This window comes from Amphiura filiformis, chromosome 15 (assembly GCF_039555335.1).
Source record: "Amphiura filiformis chromosome 15, Afil_fr2py, whole genome shotgun sequence".
Lineage (NCBI taxonomy): Eukaryota > Metazoa > Echinodermata > Ophiuroidea > Amphilepidida > Amphiuridae > Amphiura > Amphiura filiformis.
In genome coordinates this window covers 48722281-48736014 of record NC_092642.1, presented here as the reverse complement: position 1 = coordinate 48736014, position 13734 = coordinate 48722281, and the positions used below count along the sequence as shown (strand labels likewise).

At 36.8% G+C, this 13734-nt stretch overlaps 2 protein-coding genes across 2 annotated transcripts in view; both read right to left on the bottom strand.

Moving 5' to 3' along the window:
• Positions 1-13734, bottom strand: part of LOC140171766 (F-box/LRR-repeat protein 4-like) — a 238554-nt gene that overhangs the window by 18003 nt on the left and 206817 nt on the right. The window lies entirely within an intron of this gene.
• The window catches only part of LOC140171762 (proprotein convertase subtilisin/kexin type 6-like), a 73021-nt gene that overhangs the window by 38834 nt on the left and 20453 nt on the right, over positions 1-13734 (bottom strand). The window contains exons 5-10 of the mRNA XM_072195082.1: positions 12932-13097; positions 11634-11806; positions 11067-11279; positions 7394-7494; positions 2794-2897; positions 2067-2184 (exon numbers count right to left, since the gene is read on the bottom strand). Coding sequence (XP_072051183.1) covers positions 2067-2184; positions 2794-2897; positions 7394-7494; positions 11067-11279; positions 11634-11806; positions 12932-13097 — 875 coding nt within the window. The remainder of the gene's footprint in view (positions 1-2066; positions 2185-2793; positions 2898-7393; positions 7495-11066; positions 11280-11633; positions 11807-12931; positions 13098-13734) is intronic.

The following is a 13734-nucleotide window of genomic DNA, read 5'->3' as shown; positions in this document are numbered from 1 at the left end:
TGGCAGTAAGGTGACAAAATTCTATCACACACTTTGATACCAAAATGTATATATGCAGGACCAAATACCATAAAACCTCGTCTACCAGCATATATAGTGTTTTTGATGAAAGCTAACTTAATACGAACCAGCCGTAAATATGCCAAAACAATAGATTGATCTTACAATAGTATTTGTTTGTATACGCTTGTATAGGTAATTTATTTGCTCAAACTCAATATAATGTTATATATTTGTCATTGAATGGCACCTGGATTAATTTAGCTTTCATCAAGAGCATCCTATATGGCTCAAAATAAGCTAAGGTGTCATAAAAGTGTAACACACAATTATTTTTCCAGCTCTTTTCTTTTGGTCTCCAACCAGGTTTAAATTATAGTATGCACATATATCGTTCATAATACACTAAAAGAAAGATAAGTTATAGACCATTTACTTCACAAATTTAATTTTCTAGCCCTTGCGTACGTTATATTTGACAGACACAATTTTGATGATTTTCTGCAATCAAATACAAATTTATAAAGTATTACATAAGGTATTTTGTGGTTATTTAGGTGTAGGACCTACAGCAACTGATTGTGGAAAAAAATGTGTCCAAATATTACAATAAGGAGGATAAATTGTTATAAATAAAATATGTGTGTCTGTCAAGCCATAACATACGCATAAGATGTCTGTCAAATGTAACATACAGAATAATAATTTGGCAAAAACAGTAGTTCAAGATGGGAAATTGAATAAAGATCACATGCAGTTTATAAATCACATGTTTTAAAACACTTTTATAAACTCTAAACTATCATCATAATGTGAACATCAAGTGATTTTTAATTTTTTAAGCGTATTGCGTATGTTACTTTTGACAGACACATACAAATCTTGCGTATGTTACTTATGCGTACAAATGTTTGACAGACAACACTTAACAATGGATTGTGTCATCAAAAAGCTTCTCCTCACAAAGTGATAGTGCCACAAAGCTAGGTGGAGCTAAATGCTATGTAATGTAGCATAATTAGCTGTATCACCCTAGTTTAGCAGGAATTACAGCACCGTCTTGCGTATGTTACTATTTGACAGACATTTCAAGAAAAATTTTAAAATTGTTATATGTTCAAAAAGATGGCAGCCACTTACAAATTGATTATAATATGGAGAAATGAAGTTATTTACAATAGATTTACCCTTTAGTTTATGCTTCAAGTCTTTGTTTATAAAAACTGAGGGACTTCAAAATCAATCAAAAGTTTGACAGACAATAGTAACATACGCAAGGCAAACTTTTAAATCCTTTTTTTGATCTGCTAACTTATAATTCATAATGCCTCTTTCTGTTTTTTTGATTGGTTTACTGCACCATTTTGGGAAACAGGTCACATGAATTTCTATAAGGATCCATAAAAAAAATTAAAAAGCTGTTGAAAAAAGGCGTCTCTTGGCATGTTACAAATAAAAGTGTAAAAATAGGCATTTTTACAGCTATTTTTTTTTTTTATTTAGAGTGAAAGGATTTTACTTAAATTGTGTATGCTATGTCTTTACTACCTAAACTTGCCACTAAACTAGCAAATATTCCATTTCTATAATTATTATTTAAAAAAAAAGATGTCAAAATATATAGCTATAATATGACACCTTAGCATATTTTGAGCCATATGCTTGTAGACGAGGTTTTACGGTATGTGACCCGCTCCCACGAAATGAGTGTAAAGTCGCAAGTTGGTAGTTTCGAGACCCCCTGGCTGTTGAATTGATGTTCTTTGTTTGATGCGCACCTGTACAGAAGTATGTCTTTGTGAATGGGGCATTTTCTAGGCCAGTAGTATGTCCTTTGTGAATGGGGTATAACATGCACAATAAAGCATTCACAAAGGACATACTACTGGCTTGTACATGTGTGCATTAAATAAAGAACATCAACTCCGCTGCCAGGTCTCAAAACTAACAATTTGTGACTTAATGCTCATTTTGTGGGAGCAGGTCACATATGTTCACTGCATGACACACACATGCTGCTGCTAATTGGATCTGGTGTGAGAATCCAATTTTCTTCTTTTACCTACCTAGGTGACTCAATAACGTTGATTTTACAGACTCTCTGTTCAGGGAGTGTTTTCCATGTTTTAGCTGCTTCAACCATAGCCTTAGCATCCATTAAACCAAACCCGTACAAATGACTCACTGTAACAGAAGGATATAATATAATGTAATGTCACAAGACACAATAAATTATGCAAATGAGCTCATTATCATGCATAAACACAAAAATAACTTGACATATTGAAATTGGGTCACACAAGCATATTGTATATATACCATAAAAATTTGATAATAAGAATATGTGCCTATTAACGAGTTGCTCGGACAAGAAAGAACTTTTTCATTTTTTTCTTTTAATATACAAATATCTGTGATACAGACTAAACTGGGATGAAGGAAATCACTTCCTGACGCACATCTATGACCAGCTCCTTCAACCAAAACAGCGCCACCAACGTCAAGCTCCAACAGGAAGCAGACGCGGAGGACTGGGAGAATTGGTCAGTCAAATTGAGAAAGTGCTACGATGTAGCACAAAACATCATGGTAGGTATGTTTAACATCATTTTCCCTAATAATAAATTGGATTGTGTACATGAAATTTTACAAATGATATCTATTGACAATCCTGATGAACTTGTTTACCGATCTCTTTCATAACTGTCACTTTTCATTTATACTATTTTGGGTATGGATGAATAATCTGTGGCTGTAAAACAAAAATTATGGACTGCATCCAAAATCAATTACCTTCATAGCCAGCACCATTCAGTGTCCAGTCCTTTGCTTTCAGGTTTTCTCTCCTAGATGTCCTTACAACTAAATATTGTACATCACGCCATGTCAATGTTGGACTATAGTAAGACAAGTACAAAGCTGTGTTAAAACAATGCTTGCTCTATTCGCTATCGTAGACATGACGTCATATTGGTGACCCCGGGGCGTTACCATAGCGACTGGATCACGCTTTCGTGAGAACAGCAATGGCGATATCAATGTATGGAATTTATATATCAAATTTTTAAATTACCAGTCATATTTAAGACCTGAAACCTCATGATTTCAGAAGGAAACAATCTTGCAAAAGCTTACTAGGCAGTGAAACCCATAAGAAATGGCTAAAACTTGATTTTCAAACAGCAGAACATCGACGTGTACAGCGTAGATAGCGTCGTCATGTAACCGCTTGATCCATCACTACGGAAGTAGTTGTGACCTCGGCAGGAAGTGACGTCGGACTACGATAGCGAATTGCTTCAAGGGATATACAATCAGATCAATTTTGACATTGTAAGTGAAAACTAAACCTTGCAAGTTTTTCACACCAACAGTTTTTGTGAAGAAAACAGTTTAGAGTTGTATTCATTAGCAGGGTCAGGGTTTATTAACCCAGCAAACGCAACAGTTATATAAAGGGTATAAAATGTTTCAATAACATTTAGAAAACATTTTTTGAAACCTGAATGCAAAACAATTTAACATAATGTTATTAAGTGTTGACAAAATATTTTGCTAAATGTTTGCCAGAAATATTTTGAAATAACATTTTGCCAACATTTTCAAAATATTGTTGTAGTGTTTTTTCATATAAAACATTTCAAAAATGTTTTCATGACCTTTATATAACCCTACATTATATAAAGGGTATAAAATGTTTTAATAACATTTAGAAAACATTTTTTGAAAACTTAATGCAAAAGTGTTGACAAAATATTTTGCTAAAATGTTTGCCAAAAATATTTTTATAACACGTTTACAATGTTTGAAAAACATTTTTGTGTTTGCTGAGTTACAAATTCCATCAAAATATTGATAAGTTGGTCCTATGTTTTGGGTATTGAATTAAATGACTCTGTGTATCCCTTTAAAGACTGATGGTCTAATTTCATAATATGCTGTTGTTAAAGGTCCGTAACCCGATCGACAGCATCATCCCCCCGATTTTTTTCATTGTTGATGAGGTTTTGGCATCACATAATAGATACTATTTTTCTCATTACTATCCTGAAATTTGGCGCTCCAAGTCGATGTATTTCGGAGAAATCATGAATCACAGCGGTTTTACAGGTATACCAGTTTGTAAACAATGGTAAATACTTTGGATTTCTGGGAGGAATTATGAGCGAAATATCAGTCACCGCAACAGCTACTTTGGTTTCGCGTCATACACATTCTGTGAAAAAAGCGAACCACACTAACTGCTGAGGAGACGGTGCGCCGTATATAATTATGAAAACGGCAACAGTAACCGTGGTGTGCTAAATAGCTCAATTGACTAAGCGCGTTTGTTTTTACCCGAGAGGTACCGGTTCAAAACCGGTCTCGGAAGGGTTTTTTCCTCTCCATTTTACCCAAACTTTTTTATATTCATTTGAAATGTACATATTGCAAGGGAAATATATTTTGTTTCCTTTTTTCTGAAGCGGTATGAAAAAAACACATTTTCCGTTCAATACGGGCGGGCATTGTACAGCATGTCAGCATTCGTCATTCCCTGCCCAGAATGCAATTCACGTATACCAAGGTATTGGCGGGGGTATTGGATTGCAAATTTGGCTATTTATTCACATTTACGCTGAAAATGCTCTCGTTTTTTCACAAAGCAGCATAAAGGAGGCGATATTTGATATTATTATGTAATTTTAAAGACAATCCATATCCAAAACCAATAGGGTTACCCCCCTTTAACTGTAATTTAATGACCTTGTATGACCTTGGCATCCTCCTTCCTAGTTGCAGAGTTCCTTGCTGGTTTAAAAAAAATCTCATTTGATATGAGAGGCACAAATTTGCATTTGAAAAGTCTTGTACAATACTGTGTGAATATCAAATTCTAAATAATAATAATAATAATAAGATTCATGACGAAGATATTTATTAGAGATATATACACATATATTTTGACAGGCTAGCAGAACATATAGATGCCACACACTCTTGTAAATATATATACAACAAATTTCTATAATCAGCTTTTTTATCTAGACCACTGTGGGGTGCCGAAGAACATGATTATACAAGAAAAATCTATAGAAAATGATTCTTATCAATATTAAGACATGTATTGAAGAGCACAAAATGAAGGGGAGTGGTGACTAACTCTTATAATAGCACCATCAATCATTTTAACAACAGTATTATTTACTGTCAAGACTGCCAAGTGGCAACTATCCCTCAACAGTTACGTTTCTATGTGTAAAAGAACCGCTTTTGAAATTTATATCCAACTTTTGCAATAAATCACAATTTGGAATATTTATGACAGAAATGCTTGAAAATTGAGATTTTGAAAATCCATGTGGATTAATATTAATGGATTTCAAACAAAATATGCAAATAAGCTTGTAAATATTCATAAATATAAAAATAGCACAAAATTACTCAGCACATATAAACATCATCATACTCTATCATCCTACTAAGTTAGAAGTTGATAGGCTATTGTGTTTAAGCTGCACAGTGGATTAATGATCTTGCTTCCTCCCTGCAAACCAACTGGACTGACAGGAAGCCAACCATTCATCTGCACCATAACAGAAACCCCACACAACACAGACTGTTGTGGGAACAGGTTTTGTGTAGCCAAAAATTAAAGTGGAAGCCCCACTTTTAGTTCCAAGTTCCTTAGGGAATTAGTGAAGGTTAAAATTTATCCATGTAAATTCTGTTCTGTCTGTTATCAAAGTAACAGGTGTAAGTCAGTTCTTCTGTGGTGAACTGGCCAAGCAGGGCTTCCTGTTTAAGTACAGATTGCAATAAAGGGCTCTGTTACGCACTGCGGATTGGTTTGGAGAATATATCCTGCAAATATGAGCTTTATACCATGTTTCACTACCGGTCTAGCCCCCAACACTGATTACTGGGGAATGTTGTGAGGTTAAAGATGGGTTTAGACTTGACACCAAAGAAATCATCATTTCAGCATGCTAAAGATAATGGAAGTAGGGCCATTGAAGTTGCCTAGGTGTCTCAATAACTTTCATCAGGCATTGCACATGCTAGAAGGAAAAGCTAGATCAGTTTGGGTTACAGTAACTAAATTACCACCATACTGAATGCGACTGTGACCAAATAGCACTTGAAGAAATAATTGATAGACTCATGCATGCATACGAACAAAAAGTAACAGTAAAACATTCTTCAAAATTGCAGATACTTTGACAAATATATTTTGCCAAGTCTTCACACATGCACATACAAATTGAAGTCTTTGGATATATTTACATATCTCATGCAGGCAATGAATATATAATACTGTTCCATGCACCGACTAGCACATAATAACAAAGCTCATGCATGCACATATGACATACCTATTAACTGGGTCTATCAAGTGATGTGGTAATGAATTGACCTGTTAACATGGTTAACCCCATGAGAACTACCTGCCGATTGGCCAAAAGAAGTTTTCATTATCAATTGGACCAATCAGCAACATTGTTAGAATAATTTCACCACGCAAAAAAAAATTGGGGTGAATTATTTGCAAAGCTCCATTCTGATTGGTGATTAAAGTGATGATATCATGTAATTGACCAATCAGAGGCAATGTTAAATTGGCAGGTAGTGCTCAGGGGGTTAACATGGTTAAATGGAGCTACAGGAGTGAATGGAATAACACAGCATCAAGTTAGCATATTAGTAATGACATAAGAAATATGATATTTTGTTATAATTAAGAAAATTTGTGGCCCCTGATCATGTTTAAAACAAAACTGCCAATAGGTTACATTATGAAGTTTTTTGCTTTAAACATGTTCAGGGGCCAATGACACATAGGAGGATTTTCCTGCCCAATGAGGTTATAGATAATGACTATACACTGTAAAATGGAATGTCCTGATAGGGCTAATGATCCCTATAGCTGAATCCAACGAGCCAAGCCAAGTGATGGCCAGAAGTTATCAGGCCCATTACTGGGGTCCATCCGCACCAATGTTGAGACTGTCCAATTGGGTGGATAAAAGCAGCTTTTTAAAAAATCAATCTAATATTGTATTACGTTGTAAACTTTCATCATTCTTTTGTCTACGAGTAACACAGGTGATGGAATGCAGTTCAAAATCCCGCCAATTACTTCTCCCCAAGGACTAACGATTTAGTCCTGCGCTAGGGACTAATGATTTATATCTGTGTGCATTACAATTTGTATATCAATCATTTGAAGACTACTACTGTTAATGAAGAGCACATTAAAATATAAGGAAATTCCTCAATAGTAAGCTCTTCAAGTGAAACGCTAATTATGTCAAATCGACGTATGTTTAAAAACTTTTAGGATGTTATAATGGTGTACTGTGAGACTACACAGCTATTCTAATCTACTTGATCTAAGATATTGCATACTTACTTGGCTTGCAGTACCAAGGCAATGATTCCAGCTGCTATAGGTGCTGATGCCGATGTCCCTGTGTGTTCTTTGGTACAACTCTGATGTATATCGGTAGTTACCTGTGTGGTAATAGTTAGGGGAAAAAGTTCACTTTGGTGACCACTCTCTGGCTAGTAAGGTTTGACGATTGATTAGAGCTTCTATGGACCATTTAGAAAAAAATAGCCACCATGTCCCTCGCGAAAATCCCGGCATTTTTAGCTAGAGGCCAAAATCCAAAATGGCGGCCACCACCATTTTGAAAATTTAAGTTTTGAACCAGAGCACCTATAATCATGCACAAAGACACTTTTTGGGATATGTCGAGTACAAGGATTCGATTCTGACATTAGTTTGACATTACGGCATCATTTTCACCCAGAAATCCAAGATGGTGGCCGGCACCATCTTGAAAAATTTAGTTTTGAACAAGAGGACCTTAAATCGTGTACAAAGACACTTTTTTGGATAAGTCGACCACAAGGATTTCAAATTTGACATTACTTTGACATTACGAACTCATATTTACCCAGAAATCCAAGATGGTGGCCATGGTATCATCTTGAAAAAAATAAGTTTTGAACCAGATTCCCTAAACTCGTGTACAAAGACACTTTTTCCGGTAAGTCGACCCCAAGAAATCCGAATCTGACATTAATTTGGCGTTACAAAATAATTTTTGCCCAGAAATCCAAGATGGCCCCCATTTGGTAGAGCGTAAATGTGATTTTTGAATGAGAGCAGAAGCATAAGTGTGTCATTTCCGCCTTATCTGGGGTTCATGTCTCTTATGGGGTTTCAACTGCCTTATCTTGGGTTTATATCCCTTATCTAGGGATAAGGCGCCTTATCTGTGATTTAGACGGCCTTATCCTGGGTTTCCGTTCCTTACCTGTGGCTAAGACGCCTTAACATTAGCATATCGCAGTCTAAACCCAGATAAGGCATATAAACCCCAGATGATGCGCCGTAACCCCAGATAAGCGACGTAGACCCCAGATAAAGCAGTCTAAACCCCAAATAAGGAACATAAACCCCAGAAAAGGCATCTAAACCCCACATAAGGTGCCTTAACTCTAGATAAGGGTTGTTAACCCCAGATAAAGGTCGTAAACCTCAGATAAGGCATCTAAACCCAAGATAAAGGCGCCTTAACCCCAGATAAGAGACGTAAACTCAGATATGGCAGTCTAAACCCCAGATAAGGCGCCGTCTGGGGTTTACTTCTCTTATATTAGGTTTATGTTCCTTATTTATGGTTAAGGTGCCTTATTTGGGGTTGGGACTGGTTTATCTGAGGTGTACGTCCCTTATCTGGGGTTACGGCGCCTTATCGGGGGTTTAAACTGTCATATCTGAGTTTACGTCTCTTATCTGGAGTTAAGGCGCCTTATCTTGGGTTTAGATGTCTTATCTGAGGTTTACGACCCTTATCTGGGGTTAATGACCCGTATCTAGAGTTTGGGCACCTTATGTGGGGTTTAGATGCCTTATCTTAGGTTTATGTTCCTCATTTAGGGTTAAAGCGCCTTATTTGGGGTTGGACCGCGTTTATCTCGGTCTACGTCTCTTATCTGGGGTTACAGCGAATTATCTGGGGTTTAGATGCCTTATCTGGGTTTAGACTGCGATATGCTAAGGTTAAGGCATCTTAGCCACAGGTAAGGAACGTAAACCCAGGATAAGGCCGTCTAAACCACAGGTAAGGCGCCTTATACCTAGATAAGGGATGTAAACCCAAGATAAGGCAGTTTAAACCCCATATAAGGGACATGAACCCCAGATAAGGCGGAAATGACACATTTATGCTTCTGCTTTCAAAAAAAATCACATTTACGCTCTACCAAATGGGGGCCATCTTGGATTTCTGGGCAAAAATTATTTTGTAACGTCAAATTAATGTCAGATGCGGAGCTCTTGAGGTCGACTTACCGGAAAACGCGTCTTTGTACACGATTTTAGGAAATCTGGTTCAAAACTTATTTTTTTTCAAGATGATGCCGGTGCCACCATCTTGGATTTCTGGGTAAATATGAGTTCGTAATGTCAAAGTAATGTCAAATTTGAAATCCTTGTGTTCGACTTATCCAAAAAAGTGTCTTTGTACACGATTTAAGGTCCTCTTGTTCAAAACTAAATTTTTCAAGATGGTGCCGCCACCATCTTGGATTTCTGGGTGAAAATGATGCCGTAATGTCAAACTAATGTCAGAATCGGAATCCTTGTACCGACATATCCGAAAGAGTGTCTTTGTGCATGATTATAGGTGCTCTGGTTCAAAACCTAACTTTTCAATCAACTAATGGTGGTGGCCGCCATTTTGGATTTTGGCCTCTAGCGAAAAATGCCGGGATTTTCGCGAGGGACATGGTGGCTATTTTTTTTCTAAATGGTCCATAGAAGTCGAATCAATCGTCAAACCTTACTAGCCAGAGAGTGGTCACCAAAGTGAACTTTTTCCCCTAACTATAATATGGCATGGGGCCATCATTTAACTTTCTTCATTTTATTATGTCTTCACAATCAAATTCAAATATAATGATGAAGTTGGAATTGTTCTCAAGAAGTTCACCTCTGCTAGTAAATTGATGACTGAAGATTTAACTTTTGATCCAAACACAAAATGTGTATTACATGTAGTACCACAGAATTTTCAGATGGCACTTATACCTTTCATCACATAGAAATACAATTTGTGTGTGCTTAATTTTCAATAATCAATAAATAAATAAATGATTTGGAAATAAAAGCTTGCAAATTACAATTTGGAAATTTAATTTTGTAACACAAACTAACGTCATTGTTATACATAATTATTGCTATACAAATAAAACTTTGTCACAATTTTGCTATGCAAAATTCTGACACTAAATTATGCCCTGTTCATAATGCTGTCTCTTTATTCTAGAAAGCTAAAAAAACTAACCTAATAACTTTGTCTAACATCTACATAGAAACACATTTTATGAATAGAGTTTTTCAAGATTTGTTCCACCACTTGAAAACTGCAAAATCCATGTGATTGAATGCAAAACTTCGTTTTGACATGGTCATTTTCTCAAATATAAGACATAGATATAAAGACAGGTATCTGTAAGGTTTCTTATAAACTGACTTTTGCTTAACCAAATTACAACAACTCTTCCTATACCTTTGAACAGGAGCTTAACATTGTTAATCAGTGACGAATCCACACTTTTCTAGTACTACGTGAGCGCAAGTTAACGGAAGCGCAAATCCCGGTACGTGCAAGCACATAAAATTTGTCATGCCTGGAGCTTGTGTGTTTACATATTGAATTCAGTTGGAGGTAGTGGCTAAACATTGCCATTTTATTCTGTAGTTTTATTGCTGATATCAACAGAAAAGTCACCAAACTTCTTACAAGGTTGAATGGCAATGACTCACTGGCATTCCTCATGAAATAATCATGTGAATTAGACAATTTTTAGTTTATTTTAGCTTGTTTAAAGTGATTTAATCATGTTTCACTATTGTTCATCACTGTTTAACAACACAAGTCTGGTGCGTCTGTGTCGTTTACTTCACTCAGGCAGCTAAAGCTGCCTGAGCGAAGTAAACCACATGGATGCATCGTTGATAAACGTTGATGAACATGATTGAATCCCAAATGTTGTAAATGTCAACTCACTATTTGTCTCTCCTTTCTATCCCCGCTACTGTAAGTTGTTGCCAAGGTTGATGCGCATGTTTCCAGATACCACGGTGATGCACCATTCTCTGATGTACTACTGATTGACAACGTGTAGATGCTGTTAGTATATCCATCACAGCTACAACTATCTCCAGATCGACCACCATTACCTGAAGCCCACACATAGATGGAACCAAGACCATGACGTCCCTGTAACAAAATAGTCATTTGATGATTATAAGACAGAGATAGGAATTCAAGTGTCTGGACGCAACCATGTTGATGTGTTGTTCACGCTCAAGCTTAACAATGCCAACTATTGTTTGATTTGTGGCTTTTCTAAATAAATGTCAGCAGAACTCTATTTTGGTACCCATTGTGACGATCCAATTTGGTATTCTTAGTCCGACCTTTTTTACGTCTAGCCTGTTTGGATTTTTATCAAAATATCTATCTATAATAGTATTATAACTCACAGATAAACAAGAGTGAATTTGAATCTGTAGGACTTCAAGACCAAGCCAGTGAGGTATGAATTATAAAATCACAGTCAGTAAAACCTACCTGAGTAATACCCTCCTTGAAGGCTTGCTTAGCCAGTCTTCCTGGCCCATCAACTGTCCTGCCATCGTCATCTGGTCCCCAGCTAGCGCTATAGATATCAATGTGTCTTCTGGCATGACTTAATGATGATGCCTCAACGCTGTCTGTCACATCACCATCCAACATACGTACACCTGGCACAAAGGATGAATTAAAATGGGTCACTCACAAGCTCTTTACTTGCTCAACAGGTTCAAAGTGAATGGAACAGTACCAAGTTGTTGAAAAATATATGCAATGGTTAATGGCGTTTTTTATACACAAAGTTGTCAGTTGTGACATGTCTGATGTACTTTCTTTCAAGTGGGTCAGCCTGAAATATTTCAATATGATGATCCTGTAGTAGAAAAGGGAATTGTTAACTTAATCTTAATTCAAAGGAAACTTTTGCCAGTTAAGTCCTAGATCCACTTGCTTCATCTGTTCCTGTGACATAAGCAGGAAAATTCCAACAACCTTGTTAACTCTGCCATATGAAACAAACACATCAAAAGCCCATGAGCATGATGAGTGAAAACAAAAGAATCACCTTGACCTTGTGTCTGACATTTCAGATAACGGGATTACTTGTGATTTGGCAAAATATTCTCTTTTGTCAGCAGATCCAAATTCTTAAGGGAACTCAACAAAACAGCCTTCCTGTCTAGTTACATGATCTGGAAATGTTAGGCAGTAGCTGGCCTGGGGCTCCGAAGATCAACCCTCCATCAGTTTGTGATTGCACTTGTTGCCCTTTTAATGTTTTTTTTTTTCAGTTCTGCACAGTAATCCTGATGTGTTCTGCTTGTTATTATATGCATGCTTGTCCCGTCACCTCAAAAATGGGCCCTAAATGGCGTAATCAGTGTAGAAAAATTTCACCCCTTATTGGCTCTGTAAATATTACCCCTAAATGGCGTAATTCGGCGTAAGAAACTAAATGGACCCCTAAATGGCACAAACTCTAAATTGTGCCACACACCAAGGCCTACACAGGTATTAAGAAAAAGTCCCACGGGAAAGAGTTACATACCTGCCCCATGAAATTTATTTCAATTTTGGCCTTTCAGAATTAAAGAGACATGGGAAGTAAACATGCAATAAATGTCGGCACTGGCATGGCCAAAAGGTGACCCTAAACGTTGAACTTGAAACCCTAAACATTAAAACTTTACCTGAAAAGCATGCTAAAAGCACGAAAAGCTGCCATAAGGCCAAGTGACCCCCCTGGAACTTGTCCAGATTTTGTTTTGCTTTGCTAATTATGGGAAAACACTTACCACCTATACTAGCATTGTACGCTATACCCACACCACAGATTCCATTGTCTGCCTGCATTGCGACTTCGCCAGCGCACCGTGTACCATGTCTGTTTGTATTGGCATAATCATATCTTGGCGATGGATTCTTTCTATTATTGTTGTAATCATAACTGGCTTGCTGGTCCTGTGAACAGAAAAACATCATTATGTAAGATCATTTGACATGTATTGTAAAGCTCATGGCACATTGGTTAGATAACTTACCCCTGGTGAACTGGGCCCAGTTCAAAGCTCAGCAGAGATGATTGGGTAAAAAACAAGTTTGTCTCAGGAGCAAATGGAACATGGCGGATGGAACCACTAGTTCCCCGCCTGATGTGGTAGTTTAAGGTGGAAAATGAACTTAAAGGGCGCAGTGAGGGTTGTGATGGAAATTGAGGCTTTAAATAATGGGTAACTATGTACAGGGGTAGGGACCACTTTTTTCCCAATCCACTTCACATTATAGCTGCCTTAGCGATGATTGTCTTTTTTAAAGACTATTCTTGTTTGTCTTGCATTGGTGGTCATCACATCAATTTTCATGAACCTGCAACAATCTATTACGAATTGAACTTAACATCTTTTGTCTTTGCTTCGGAGTTAGTTCCCACTAAATTTCATGAACCGTCAACAATCTTTAGCAATTTGGTACTGGATGACTGCAAAATGACTTTGATATTTTTTCCTTGCTTCGGTGCAATGTTCATTAATATTGCGTTTAAGTTTCATTCTGTTTTTTGACAAAAAGAAACAATTTTCTCAATTTAGCAGTTAGAATA